The following is a 13733-nucleotide window of genomic DNA, read 5'->3' on the forward strand; positions in this document are numbered from 1 at the left end:
CTTACAGCAGTATCCGACTGAAGTATAGATTTCAACATTACTGTATAATGAACAGTATATATATATATATATATATATATATATATACATACATCCATCCATCATCTTCCGCTTCTCCGGGGTTCGGATCGCGGGGGCAGCATCTTAAGCAATGAGGCCCAGACCTCCCTTTCCCCAGCCACTTCCACTAGCTCTCCGGGGGATTCCGAGGCGCTCCCAGCGTGTCCTGGGTCTTCCCCGGGGTCTCCTCCCTGGTGGACTTGCCTGTGACACCTCACGAGGGAGGTGTCCAGGAGGCATCCTAACAAGATGCCCGAACCACCTCAACTGGCTCCTCTCAACGTGAAGAAGCAGCGGCTCTACTCCGAGTCCCTCCCGGATGACCGAACTTCTCACCATATCTCTAAGGGAGAGTCCAGACACCCTGCGGAGGAAACTCATTTCGGCCGCTTGTATTTGCGATCTTATTCTTTCGGTCATTACCCAAAGCTCATGACCATAGGTGAGGGTAGGAACGTAGATCGACTGGTAAAGATATATATATATATTCAACTTTCACTGATTTATTACGACCAATTGAAGTGTTATGAACTAATGCAGACCTCGGCAGTGGAAGGTTTTTAAAAATCAAAGGAATATTATTTGACACTGCAAAAACTCTGCATGCTCTGAGCACCTCCTGTTCTGATGAATTAACTGGCTGCTATAAGCAAACTCCACCAAAGAGCATCAGACTGATTTACACAAACAATTCACCAGCAAAACTTCCCCACGGCTGCGTCAACAACTGCGACTCAATGGTGGCGGCGGCGGTCGTGGCTGTAGCAGGGTTGGGTGGGCATCAAAATGCCAGTGCGATAAAAGAATTACACAAAAAAATTGACTACAATGCAAAGCTCTGTGTGCATGCTGTCGAAACATGAGCCATGGATTATTACACTGAAAAAAGGCACGCAGAAAAGCAACATTCACTCATTTACTAAGTACAGTACTAAAGCAAACTGTGGTTTTGAGCTGCAGGGTGATGGGAATCACAGTGCTGAAGTTGTAACAAGTCTGAAACAATTCAACTGGCCACTCTGCCTATGTTAATGTGCCTTTATGTTTATGGAATGATTGTAAAAGTGTTAAAAAATAAAGTCCAAAAGAAAAGGAACTGGCATCATAATGCTTAGGACTGTTTGCGTGGCTCCTCAGCCTTGAGTTACTGATCGGGAGAAGCGTGAGTGAAGCTGTGTTACTGCATCTCTGCACTTCTTCACAGTTTAAATCGACTGTGCTATTACACTCGTTATCAGCTCAAAAAACACAATGTAATGCTTAGTCATGGTGCATCGAGACGATTCAGGGCAGAGGATCCGGGAAGGCACGCGCGATAACTCCTGCAAATCCAGTATTTGGATAAAACAACAGTTTAAGGTTGCGACAATATTTACCGTCTTTTTGCACGGTGATATTTGTGAGTGCAGAGACAAGATTTGCACGGGTCGGTGGCAGCAGGCTGTGACTGCACGCGCTGGGCTTGGAGACGTGAAAAGAAACAAAGAAAGACAGAAAGAAAGAACGAGGGAGAGAAAGAAAACAGAAAGTTTCTCGCATGCATTTTTAAATGTAGGCGCGCGAGAGCGGCACGGCGCGCCGTGATTGGGCGAAAGCCGCGGGGCACGCGACGTCTATCGCGCGTTGCCTTATATATAAAGCGGCGACCCGCGCGCTCCTGTCATGCACGCGAGGAGAAACTGGCAAAGAGGAGTGAAGAGGAGGAGGAGAAGGAAGAAGAAGAAGACGACAGAGGAGGAGAAGGGGGTTGGAAGATCAAGAGCGAGCTCGAGCTCAATAAGCAGCAGCAGCGCCGGCAACGACATCCATCCATCTAAATCTGCAGCGGAGTCCGGAGCGCGAGCGCCTCGTTTGCAGGAGGAGAAAGCGTCGTGTTGCTGCTGAGTAGCGCGCGAGGGAGAGAGAAAGAGAAGGAGAAAAAGAGAGAGATAGAGAGATGCCGCCGAGGACAGGACTCGTGCTGCTCGTCGTGCTCGTGGTGTCGGCGCACGAGCTGGACCTGAACGAGTCGTTTTCGCCGAGGAGAGCGCGCTTCTCCGCCAACAGCCCCTGTGAGTAACACCGCTTTCAGTGCAATGTGCAAACATCTATGCTCTGCTCCCCGCTGCATTCGCTGCAATCGTTCATGCACGCTCGTGAAAAAAATAAAACCCTAGGCTCGCGCCCAAGCATCTGCTGCACATTCCGGTATTTCCATTCATTGCATCGCCTGACTTTAGCGACGCTTTAGCAAGATGCAAGCTACGCTGCATCTGACCGGTGTAGAGCATCTTTTAAAGGAGAATCCATCAATTTCTCAACATGTCTGCACAGTTTGATCACAGAGATGTGAACAAATCATTCAGAGTCGCCTGATGTGAAACGGTTCATTGTGGAGAAACTTGCCGGCTCAGATGTCTTTACAGTGGTGGTGATAGGAACCGGGGGTCGCCATGTCTACACACTTAAAAAGATGGTCTTTCAAGGGTTCCTTAGCGCAGGCAGTGGTTCTATTGAGAATATGTAGACCGTTTATCTCGTCTGTCTCTAACCGTTTGCATGCTTAAACGCTTCCTTGAATAGTGAAATGTTTCTTTAGGTTGATGGAGAATTTTTGAAAAGGGCTCTATGTGGCACCAAAAACGGTTCTGCTATTGTTACAAGCTTAACGTCGTAACAATAGAAGAACTATTACTGCTGCTATATAGAATTCTTTTCAAAAAGGTTCTGTACAGAACCACATACAACACTTTACATCAATTTGAAGAACCAATTACCAAGCAGAAAACATTTAAGCAAGAGAACTCGTGCTTCTAAAGAGAACCGTTGCCCTTACCAAAGAACCCTTGAACCACATTTTTGATATAGCCATTTTATTTACTATCACCACCAATTAACCTACGTGTCTTTTGAGATTATATACGTTAATGATAGTAAAATAGTAATTTTGGGGGACTGTTTTGCCTCACAGTATGCTGTATGTACCTCTCATCCATAAAAAAATACATTTTAGGCCAAAATCTTCTCAAAAGTACCATAAAACAATGTCTCAGGCCTCAATCAGTGTATTTGTAAGCATGTCATCTAATAACTTGCTATGAGAGGCACTGAAGTCTTCAGACGTCTGGTTCCCATCACCATCACTGTGAACAACTCGGACTCGGACTCTGTTTCTCTAGAACGGAACATTGTACATCAAACCACTCTGAATGACTCTGTTTATAGCTCAAAGACTTAGTTATAAGGAAATTTGGAAAAATCGGCGGAGTTCCCCTTTAAGTGGGGTTGTGGTTAGCTAATGCACGCGAATGGGATCCTGCTCGTGGCTCCCTTGCGTTTCGGTGTCATGCGTGGATGCAGAGTGAAGCGATGGCGCGAGCTTTCTTGGCTTCCCTCGTCGCTCGTTGTCACTTTCAAACGGAGCATAAGCCAGCTTCTCATCAGAATTATCCCGGTCCACCTTAAATGGTGCAGCAGTTACATTCTGGCCTGAGGCACCAGAATGCAACTGCTATTTTTTTAAGGTGGAACGTGAAAATTCCAACAAGAAGCTGGCGAATAGGAAGCCAACTTCAGCCTCGTGCTTTGCAGCCACTTCTGAAGGACTTTCCTATTGGACGGCGCCGGTTGGTCAGTGAGCATTTGAAGCCCCCCGAATGAGCCTGCGCACGAGACTGCACGGGTTCTAAATCCGTACACCCCTGCAATTTTAGACAGATTTGCAGCCTGCTAGCATCTCCGTTCATTTAGACCTCGGAAAAGGGTTTCTGCGTGAACGGTCAGCATTGACAGTTTCGCAAATGGCTCGTGCAATAGACGCCAGAAGTAGCATTTGCGTCCATAACGTAACAGTGCAAAATGGATGCAGAGCAGGTTCGTAACGTTGGCGTTTGCTTGGAAGGATTAGAGGACGCGTCATGGGAGTTCGTGCAAAAAAGGGTGATTATTAGGGCACTAGGGCATTAATATGCGCTGACAGTGGATGGAAGAGGGGCTCTAGCTGTTGAGGAGATGAGCTTTCATTCATTCATTCATTCATTCCCGCCGTGGCTTTGACAGGACTGCATTGCATAAAATCCGGGAAAGTAGCACCTGAAAAGGATAAGCCAGCTGATATCTGCAGTGTAGCTGATGTGCCACCAGTGTGGGGTCATGCAAAAATCAGAAAATGGTGCACAGCACGGTGAAGCTCAGCCCTTCATGGGTTAAAGGACCTCACAGCCAGAACAGAGAGTGTAGGTCACTGGAACAGCCACAAGCTTGCATTCAGATATCAGCTTGGCTTAGGAAAGCTGCGTTAACCACAGTGTCTCATCCTTTTATGGTGCTATTTCCACAGACTTAATGCATCAGCTCATATGCTATAACCTGAAGGTTGCTTCTCCAGTGAACTCCCCCATAAAAGTTTTCTGACCACTTTAACCCCTTGCATCCAGATGTGGACCCACCACTTAATTCCCTCACTCTCTTCACTACCCAGCAGACACATTAGTTTCATAGCAGTTACTGAATATCAATAATAGTTATTAAATAACAAATATTAAGATTAATGGCTGAATAGGTAGGTTGAATTTTAAAGGGTTAATCTCCATAAGCATATTAAGTTGGGAAAGTAATTAAAATGTGTTGAGGACAGTTCATCAAAGTGTTGAATGAAGTGGATCTGTGTGTGGTACGGGACATTCAGTTCTGCTCTGTTTCTGGACAGGGGACGTGCAAACCTTTGTCAGGCTCTACTTGGAATTTGCATAACTTCCTGTTGTACTTAGTTGCCAGGGAGACATGTACTGACTCAGTGCTTTAGAGACAAAGAGACAGTAGTGCTACAGTATGACCTAAAATAGAGAAAACACACTTTGGAAAATAAACATATGTAGGCAGCAGAGTGAACGGACCACGGTTCTGCGCCCAAGCGGGGGGAGGAGGGGTTCTTATTACAGAAACATGTTCGTTCTGAGAAATGTATTTATGTTGAAAGAGTCTGAGAACCAGAAAATAAAATAGCTTTTTTATTTAGGGTGGATATCAGCATTATTTTGTGATAAATGGCTTTGCCATTCTAGGTAGTGTTTTAAGACAGTACCAACATGTAGTGTGAAGCAATGGAGAATGGAGTCGTTTACCACAGTTTAGCATAACTTCTGGCCCACTGAGTTCAATCTGGGGTCATGAACTCTAGTTGCTGAAATCCGAACAGGTAACTATGCAACTGTAGAATATAAATTATTCACTCCAACAATTCATCTTATTAGTTTGTGTGGGAAACGGTAATATCACCTGTCGAGTCAACCACTGTATACTGTGAATTGATAGCGCACTGTTGTGGTTGTAATGTAATGTGCCAAGTAGATGAGAGAGAGAAAAAAGAGAGAAAGAGAGGTAGAGAGACACAGAAGACAAGAAGGTTCATTGTCAATTGACTTTTTTTCTAGGAACTCAAATTAGTCTTGACCTGTCAGAATTCATCAGGGCACCCACACACATTATCTGAGAGTGAACCCGGTTTCGTTCACGTTTCATTAGTTCAACCTCTTTGCTTGTTTTCCATTATCATACAATAAAAGCTCTGTAAAGGTATCAAACCCATATTTCACTGTTCACCTTGGTCATTCATCATGTCTGTGCAGAGTTTTATCTGTGTGGCCCAACTCAACGAGTACAACTTACCCCTGTAAGGTTACTTATGACGTACAGGATGGTGTCTGGTGGTTCAAACGGGGTCAGCTAACGCACTTCCCCACTGCTAACGTCATGTATCGCAGGTGTTTAAACATGAGTAGAGTTAGTCAGAGTTTGTCAACGAAGCTAATAATGCAGTAGCCACAGGTAAAATCAGTTACACTGTTTGAAATCAAGACCATTGTTGGAAGCCTGGAGCTCAGTCGTCATCATGCTTGTAGATATTAATGGCCTACGCCATGTGACTGTAATATCACCAGGACAGAAATTGAAATCCAGTAATATTCCTTCTATGACTTCAAAATGCACTATCCTGACTAGTATGTTCAATAGCATATCAGTTCAGAATACTAGGAAACTGTGAAATTATGAGAAAGTTTCACACTTAATGTAATATTTATACTGATGTATTAGTTTGACCAGCTTCTTCAGCAATTTTCTTTCTGTTAGAATGTCAAGCCGAACCTCAGATTGGATTGAGTCATCACACATACTGTTTGAATGTAGCAACAATACCTCACCAGGTGTGACTTAAACTGGCAAAAACACTATTAAGTTACAATGTCCAGAGGAGGTCAGAATGTCCACAGAGATGAAAGCATTATAGCTTTCATTATAGATTATAGCTTTCTGTGCTTCAGCAATTACAGTAAATCCAGTCACATGACATCATGCCAGAAATTGCACATTAATACTGGTTTAATTTAGCTAATTCTATAGTAGTAGTGCTGTGGCAATATGCTGTTTTTTGGTCTCTGTATAATAAGTCAAAAGTTTATTTTTATATTGGTTTTTACGACAGACTTTGTCACAAAACAGCTTTACAGAAAAGCCTTCATGTTCTTTGTCAGGTAGCATGCATTATATATTGCTTTGCACGTTTGCAAATAAGGCAGTAACTGTGTACTTTTCAAAAGTAACTATACTCATTCAAAAAGGCCGAAGTCTAGGTAGTGCATTACTGTGCAGACTAAAAGACAGACTGTGCACTTTTGCACACACCTGTGGCCTCAAGGCCTAAAAGCAGTTAATGTTACAAGTTGCAAGGATGCAATCTGAAGTAATTACAGTCAAACAAGAATGCACAACTGACAAAGATGCAAGATGCAGTCTGCAACCAGATTTCTGAATAATCAAACTGTTAGGAGTTCACCATGCCAAATCTTTTGCTTTACAAATAATGCCATGTCAGACTTTAAGCATTGCATGGATCAAATGCGTACAGTAAGCAAATGTCCTTTAAAACACGTACATCTGAGATTTTGCCTCAGTCTACTCCTATGGACAATAGATGTATTCATCCTATGACATTTAGGGGCTTTCTGGTTATTTCAGAAGTCTACCTTCTGCCAGCAGCATTGACACAGCAACACACAGCCCTTCAGAGCCAGAACAATGGGTCTGAAGCAACACCAGTTTTTCTTTCACACACACACACACACACACACACACACACACACACACACACACACACACACACACACACACACTTCCCTTGAAATCCCTTTTTTAACACGGGGTGGGACCAGTGCATGGTGCATGTCTGTACGGTGAAGTGTTTATAGTCCCTGGCACTGGAGTGCTGGAGGTGGTTTTGGCGCTTTCGCCTGCCGAGCTGAGCGTTATTGTCATGTCACATGTGAGGGTAATGGAAAATAGCAAGTATCATGCCAAAAGCGAGAGTCAGCAGAACCCAATACTGCATGGCACACATCCCCTCACTCCCTTCTTACCCATCACCCCTCCCCCTCCTTCCCTACAGGGGCAAACACAGGGCATACAACCCCCCCATACTGCCTTAAAGCCCCCAGGAGGCCTGCTGCGGGTATTTTCAGCTCACTGGGTCACAAACCCAGTTCCAAAAGCAGAAAAACCTGGAGTACTCATAAAATCCACTGCCAATGGTGGAAACAGAGTAATTATTCTAAACTGTACCCTAGTCTTATATATTTCAGGGTGTCTAGCGGCCAGTCAAGCATGCTGTTATTTGTCATATTAAGATTATACAAGAAAGAATTTGACTTGGTATCACAACTGAATGGAAATTCACATGAGATCATCCGCAACCATAGTAAAGCTGTGACCCATAGTTTTTTCCCCCAGACTGAATGGTATTTACATCTCTAATGGGAATGCATAATGATAATAACAATGTGTTCCTCAGTTAATGATGCACTTACGTATTTTCCGTTTGCTTTCATTTGTGTGCACATTCAGCTACTTAACCACCTCTCCAAAATGTATTCCAAACTTCACTCTTCAATCTCCTAAAGTTTCCTCAATAATCCCAAATGTGAGAATCACTGCTAACATATATTTACACAAAATGTATCACTCAGTGATGCATATGCAGTTAATAAGGTAAACTTTCAAAGAATGGTCAAAACAATTATACTGGTATTTTGGTAATTATATCTACAGGGATTCTTAGACAGTGCTTTGTATCTTTACTAAATAGCATTATTTTCTTTGCAGCGGACGTGGCCCGTTGTTTGAATAGCGCCCTCCAAGTGGGCTGTGGTGCCTTTGCTTGTCTTGAAAACTCCACATGTGACACAGATGGAATGCATGACATCTGCAAGTCCTTTCTCTACAGCGCTGCTAAATTTGATACTCAGGTAAGTAGAGAAATTGATAAAGATAGTTTTCATATCCTAAAGAAATTGAAAGTTACAGCTAACAATCATGATTGCAAGTCATCTTGATATGCACATTCTTCTTCTTCTTACACACTTAAAAATGATTGTCTTTGAAGGGTTCCTTGGTAAAGAAAATGGTTTTATGTAGAGGCATGAACAATCAAAAGAACCCTTTACATGATTTAAGGGTTCACTGCATCGTGAAGGAGTTCTTCAGATCGATGTAGACTGTGCTGTAGATGGTTCTGTATAGAACCTTTTTTTAAAATGGTTCTTCTATTGTAACAAGCCTGACATTGTAACAATAGAAGAACCCTTTTTTGAGCTTTATAGAACCCTTTTCAAAAAGGTTCTGTACAGAACCATCTACAGCACATTCTCTATCAATCTGAGGAACCCTTTCATGATGCAAAAAAAAAAACTTTTTATTCATGGAAAGGTTTCTTTGAATGTTCATGGCTCTATATAGACCTTTCAAGAACAGAGCCTCCAGTGCTCTTCCTTGTGTACAGCTTGTTTTATACCAGTTTTCCAAATGGTGGCTCTACAACAGACTCAAAATTGTCCTAATCAGGTGGACAAAGGGCTAATGACTGACTGATATTGTCTTATATAGCATATCTCTGCTGTCGGAAGAAAACCTTGTATCTCCAAAATTGTAACAGGAAAAAAAAACTATTTTACTGTATTGTAAGTCAATGGAACCAGGCTTATTTTTTATTTTAGTCCATTCATCATGAAATTCACACACAATGTAAAAGGACAACAGGTATTTTCAAATTTTGTAAAAAAATGGAGATACAAGGTTTTTGTCTGACAGCAGCAATATGATCTATTAGTTCACATTTTCTTTAGTGGTCTGCCATGAGTATTAGCCCAGGGGTTTTCAAAATAGTTGCAACAGGCTTTTTTTTACCTAACACTGAGAAAAGATTACAGTGCAAACCTACATTGTGACAGGTGTTATAAATATTAATTACTATACATATGAATTACTTTGCACTGTCAACAGTTGGTGAAGACTATCTGGAATTTGTTGTCGTTTCAAAACATTCAGACTTCAGGTCCTTCCTGAAACCTTTTGTCTTAAAGTTTTAACTCACAAATATGTTTCTTGTGGGTTGTGTCAAAGTTCAGGTTACTGATAGAAGTTAGCCACTTTTTACTAGTGTTTTCAGTGTTTTCAGATAGCTTTGCTATCTGCTTACTTAAGAGCACAAGTCAGCATATTCACTGATACTTGTTTGTTTTCAGAAAATATAGCTCATTACCAAAGTAGCAACACTAAACTAGTGACTTGTTCAGAGTACTAGACAACAGTATGATTGGTTCACTTGGAGTTGGTTCCTTCTCATTCTTTGAACGCTTACCAAATTATGGAGCAAGACTTAACAAATTTTGGAATATGGGATTCTTTCTTTTCAGCTTCTGTTCTGTTATAGACTTTTATAGAGATTTTTCTTCACAGGAACTAAGGTGCCCAAACAACTGAAACAGCCCCAGATCATTATTCCTCCTCCATCAAACCCTGCAATTACCACTGTTATTTGGGCAGGCAGCATTCTGCTGACACCCCCTAAATTCAGTTCTAAAGAATTCAAACTGTTAAAATCACCCATGCTCTTCTATACAATTTTCAGGGCAAGGCCTTTGTGAAGGAGAGCCTGAAATGCATCGCCAATGGCATCACCTCCAAGGTCTTTCTTACAGTCCGCCGCTGTTCCACCTTCCAGAGGATGATCTCAGAAGTTCAGGAAGAGTGCTACAGCAAACTGGACATCTGCACTGTGGCCAAGTCAAACCCAGAGGCCATTGCAGAGGTGGCTCAACTGCCCAGCCACTTCCCCAACAGGTAAGATTTACCAGTACCTTTAAAACTGGTTCCTGCATCATATTGGAGGAAGTTGTAATGTTTTTTTTAGGTGCATCTTAAGAAGGGTCTGGTACTAAAAATGGAGGTTCTCCATTATATGCTCTATAGTACAAAGTAGAAAAAACATGCTACAGAGCTAATATCATGTATTGTCTTACCATGTAATAAAACTGAGTAACTGACCTGTTAAACAAATGGAGGGGTCATTATCTCAGTGAAATAGGTCAAGCATTTTCCATAACTTGCTTTTTTAAAACAGATTAACAGATTATACCTGACCTAGGTTAACTATGAAGTAAGTTGAGGCAGCGAAGTCATAAGAAATCAGACTAGCCAGCATAAATAAGAAGCATTTTGTGTTTGTGGTAAAGGACAGATTTAGTGCAGTTTCTTTCATACAATATCCAGTTAAGTTACTCTTGTTTCCTGTTTGCTTCTTATGTAAGACTCAGATGAAGCAAATATTAAGCTCCATTTTTGTGTGTTCTGAGCTTAGTAGATGTCAAACTGTGTGCCACCAACAGGCATTGTGAAAACTATCACAATAAGAGGAACTCAATTTTCATTTAGCTTTCATGTGCTTTTCCATTACTCTCCTGACATTGCCTAATGTTGTTAAACATGCAAATTTGTTGTGGCACTTGCTCAGTGGGAGCATTCTTTGTCTCGGCAGGTTTTATGGGAAGCTGTTGCAGAGTTTGATGGAGTGTGACGAAGAAACAGTAGACCTGGTGAGGGCGAATCTGTTGACCCGGTTAGGGCCTGAGATTGCCATGCTCTTCCAGCTACTGCAGAACAAGCCTTGCCCATCTGCTGTAGTACCCACTGGGACGGAGACTCGTGGAGGTTGGCGGTGGTCTGTCAGTCCCAATACACACAAAAACCCACCTAATCTACGCAACAGGGATGCAGTGAATCTCTTCAGCAAGAAACGCAACACTGGTGACAGCTCTTAACATCAGCCCATCTCCTGGTCCAAACTTGGCTGTCGTGCACATGTACCCTATCGCAAAATGAAATCACAAAAGAAACATAATAGTGGTTCATTTCCCATCAAAATGCAGGAATACATTTGTTTTCTGAAACTAGAAAAAGGCATGCACCTATATAAAAACAGCTTGAATGTCAAAACTTTGTTTATCAGTTAAAATATTTCATTAATGTTGACACAAATAAGTAAAATTGAAAAGAGAATTCTGGTTAGTTTATCAACCAAGCTTTTCATGTTCAGAGATTGATCCATGCACAGGTAAAGTCTCGTTTACAAAGTCAATGTAGATACTGTCAACCATGAGGATTAACCTAACATCCAGGCCATTATGTAAAGAATTCTTAGATAGAATATTATTATATTATATTATAATATTATTTTCAAGAAAGTATCTAAAGGGGAAAAAAAAACAAAAGTAATATGATAATAATAGATAACCATTTTTAATCAACATATCTTAATGAGATTACAACAAAGAAAATGTGTGTATATATACTGGATCTATTGTTAATGTGAAATAGTTGGCATGTGCTATAAATATGAGAGTGTACTATTTATTTATTAACAGATATTTTACTATTTTTAGCTGTTAATCTTAAATTGCCACTAGCCTTTTTGTGAAAGCTCACCCAGTAGGTGAGATATAGATATATATATCTATATCGCTGCTGTCGGAAGAAAACCTCGTATCTCCATTTTTGTCATTTTTCAGTTTTTGACATAATTTCAAGGGACCTGTTGCCCTTTACATTGGTGTGTAAATGTCATGATGAATGGAGCAAAAGAAACGTCCCAAAATGACTTGGATAGATGTCTGGTTCCACTGACTTGCATGAAAACTACAGTATGTTTTTTCTTTCTCCTGTAAAGTTCCAATTTTGGAGATACAAGGTTTTCTTCAGACAACAGCGATATATATGTATACTATAATCTTTGTGCAGGAATTCATAAAAAGACCAAAAACTGAAGTTCACTCCAGATGCCATATCTCATAGACCCTGAGTGCAGTAACACTAGGTGTCAATGAGCCATACTTAACTAAAGGTCAATATTTACACAATAAAGTAGAGATGTGAAGGAAGGGACCATTTAACTTTAAAACATCTCTTATTTTTCTAAGAAAAAAAACACTAAGTAACATAAGCGGTTTAAAGGAATTTTATTGGAACTTTTCTTTACTCCTCTGAAATATTCTCTTCCTCTGCAACTCTTGCTACAACACGGCAGAAAACCTGTTCAGGAAGTTTATCACTAACCCTTGAGTGCAATGTTAGTGTCACATAACATTTCAGAAAACTTATTGGACAGATGAACAACTTGCTCCCTGGTGAATATGACATACAGAGGTGGGTTGAAGCACACTGTTTAAACAGTGCTGCAAAGCAAAATGATGTCTATTTAAGAAAAAAAAGCCTTTTCATTTATTCATATTTATTTTTCCTACTATTTTATTTAAGTGTTTATTTTATTACATTTCTGTGGATATTCTACATTGATTCAGCTAGAAATAGTTTACCGATATACATGTTCTTTGCTTTCTTTTTCTAAGTACAGTTACATTGCTGAGTGCCCATTTTTAGGGGCTAGCTTAGATTTCTGGGACCTTTCACTCTCTATTCTTTGTTGAGTTAACTGTATAAGACCCATGTAATGACTCTGTGCTGGTCATGGGGGAACACGTTGGTCATTTGAGTCAGGTCACCTTCTCTGCAAGTGTTCTATGGGACCACTAAAAAGACTAAAACAAAAAAAAGTGTTTAGAGCATTGCCACTTACTGTGCATTTGTGCAGGGTCAACAATAGACTGTTGTTTAAAGTATATTTTCAGCTTTAAAAATTCTGCCTGTATTAGGGGAAATTGACATCCAGTATTGCTAACCAGTTACTTCATAAGTAATAGGTGGGTGATGCAGTTCAGCGATTCTAGAAAAAACCTACACCTAATATAAACAGTTAAACTGGAACAGTCACTGCAAAGTGTTTTCTGGAGCCATTCTTGACACTATGCAATATACAATGTTAATGAAAGGCCTATTTCTCTCAGAGTGTTTACCAGTGGTAGAAGAGTAGATATCTCGTTTGAAGTGCTTCATGAGGAAGTGCAGATAAATTAAGACTGGAGGGCAATTTGATGCAAAGCCTATGTTTAGCTGAAGATGACTTTAGACGGAGGGCCAAATCCAATAAAACTGCCACAAAACCACTATGGCTATTTTTATTCAATAAAATTTCATTGCACAGAGACCATTCCATGATGGACTAAACTACTGTAAGTAAACGTAGGTCTATTCATTCATATGTCAAATATTGTTTTTGGAAAGATAAGCCTAGCCATTAAAAGAAACTTGTATCAGTGCCAATGTGGCAATATACTGATAGCAGTTTGGAATTAGACCCAAAGATACATAAAATGAAGGATCTAGGGGCAGAATGCAGTGTTAATTTTGCAACCCATTTCTGATTTAATCTTAGCCTCTAGACTGAATACACTTTATTTCTAGTCAAATTTGAA

At 40.8% G+C, this 13733-nt stretch overlaps 1 protein-coding gene across 1 annotated transcript; it reads left to right on the plus strand.

Moving 5' to 3' along the window:
* The first annotated feature begins 1741 nt into the window (after window positions 1-1741).
* stc1 (stanniocalcin 1) lies at window positions 1742-11935 on the plus strand. The gene is made up of 4 exons (XM_017696267.2): window positions 1742-2111; window positions 8194-8336; window positions 9998-10209; window positions 10904-11935. The coding sequence occupies exons 1-4, from the start codon at window positions 1997-1999 to the stop codon at window positions 11184-11186; spliced, it is 753 nt and encodes a 250-aa protein (XP_017551756.1). The 5' UTR covers window positions 1742-1996; the 3' UTR covers window positions 11187-11935.
* Window positions 11936-13733: the final 1798 nt, after the last annotated feature.

The sequence above is a fragment of the Pygocentrus nattereri genome, chromosome 29, assembly GCF_015220715.1.
Source record: "Pygocentrus nattereri isolate fPygNat1 chromosome 29, fPygNat1.pri, whole genome shotgun sequence".
Classification (NCBI taxonomy): domain Eukaryota; kingdom Metazoa; phylum Chordata; class Actinopteri; order Characiformes; family Serrasalmidae; genus Pygocentrus; species Pygocentrus nattereri.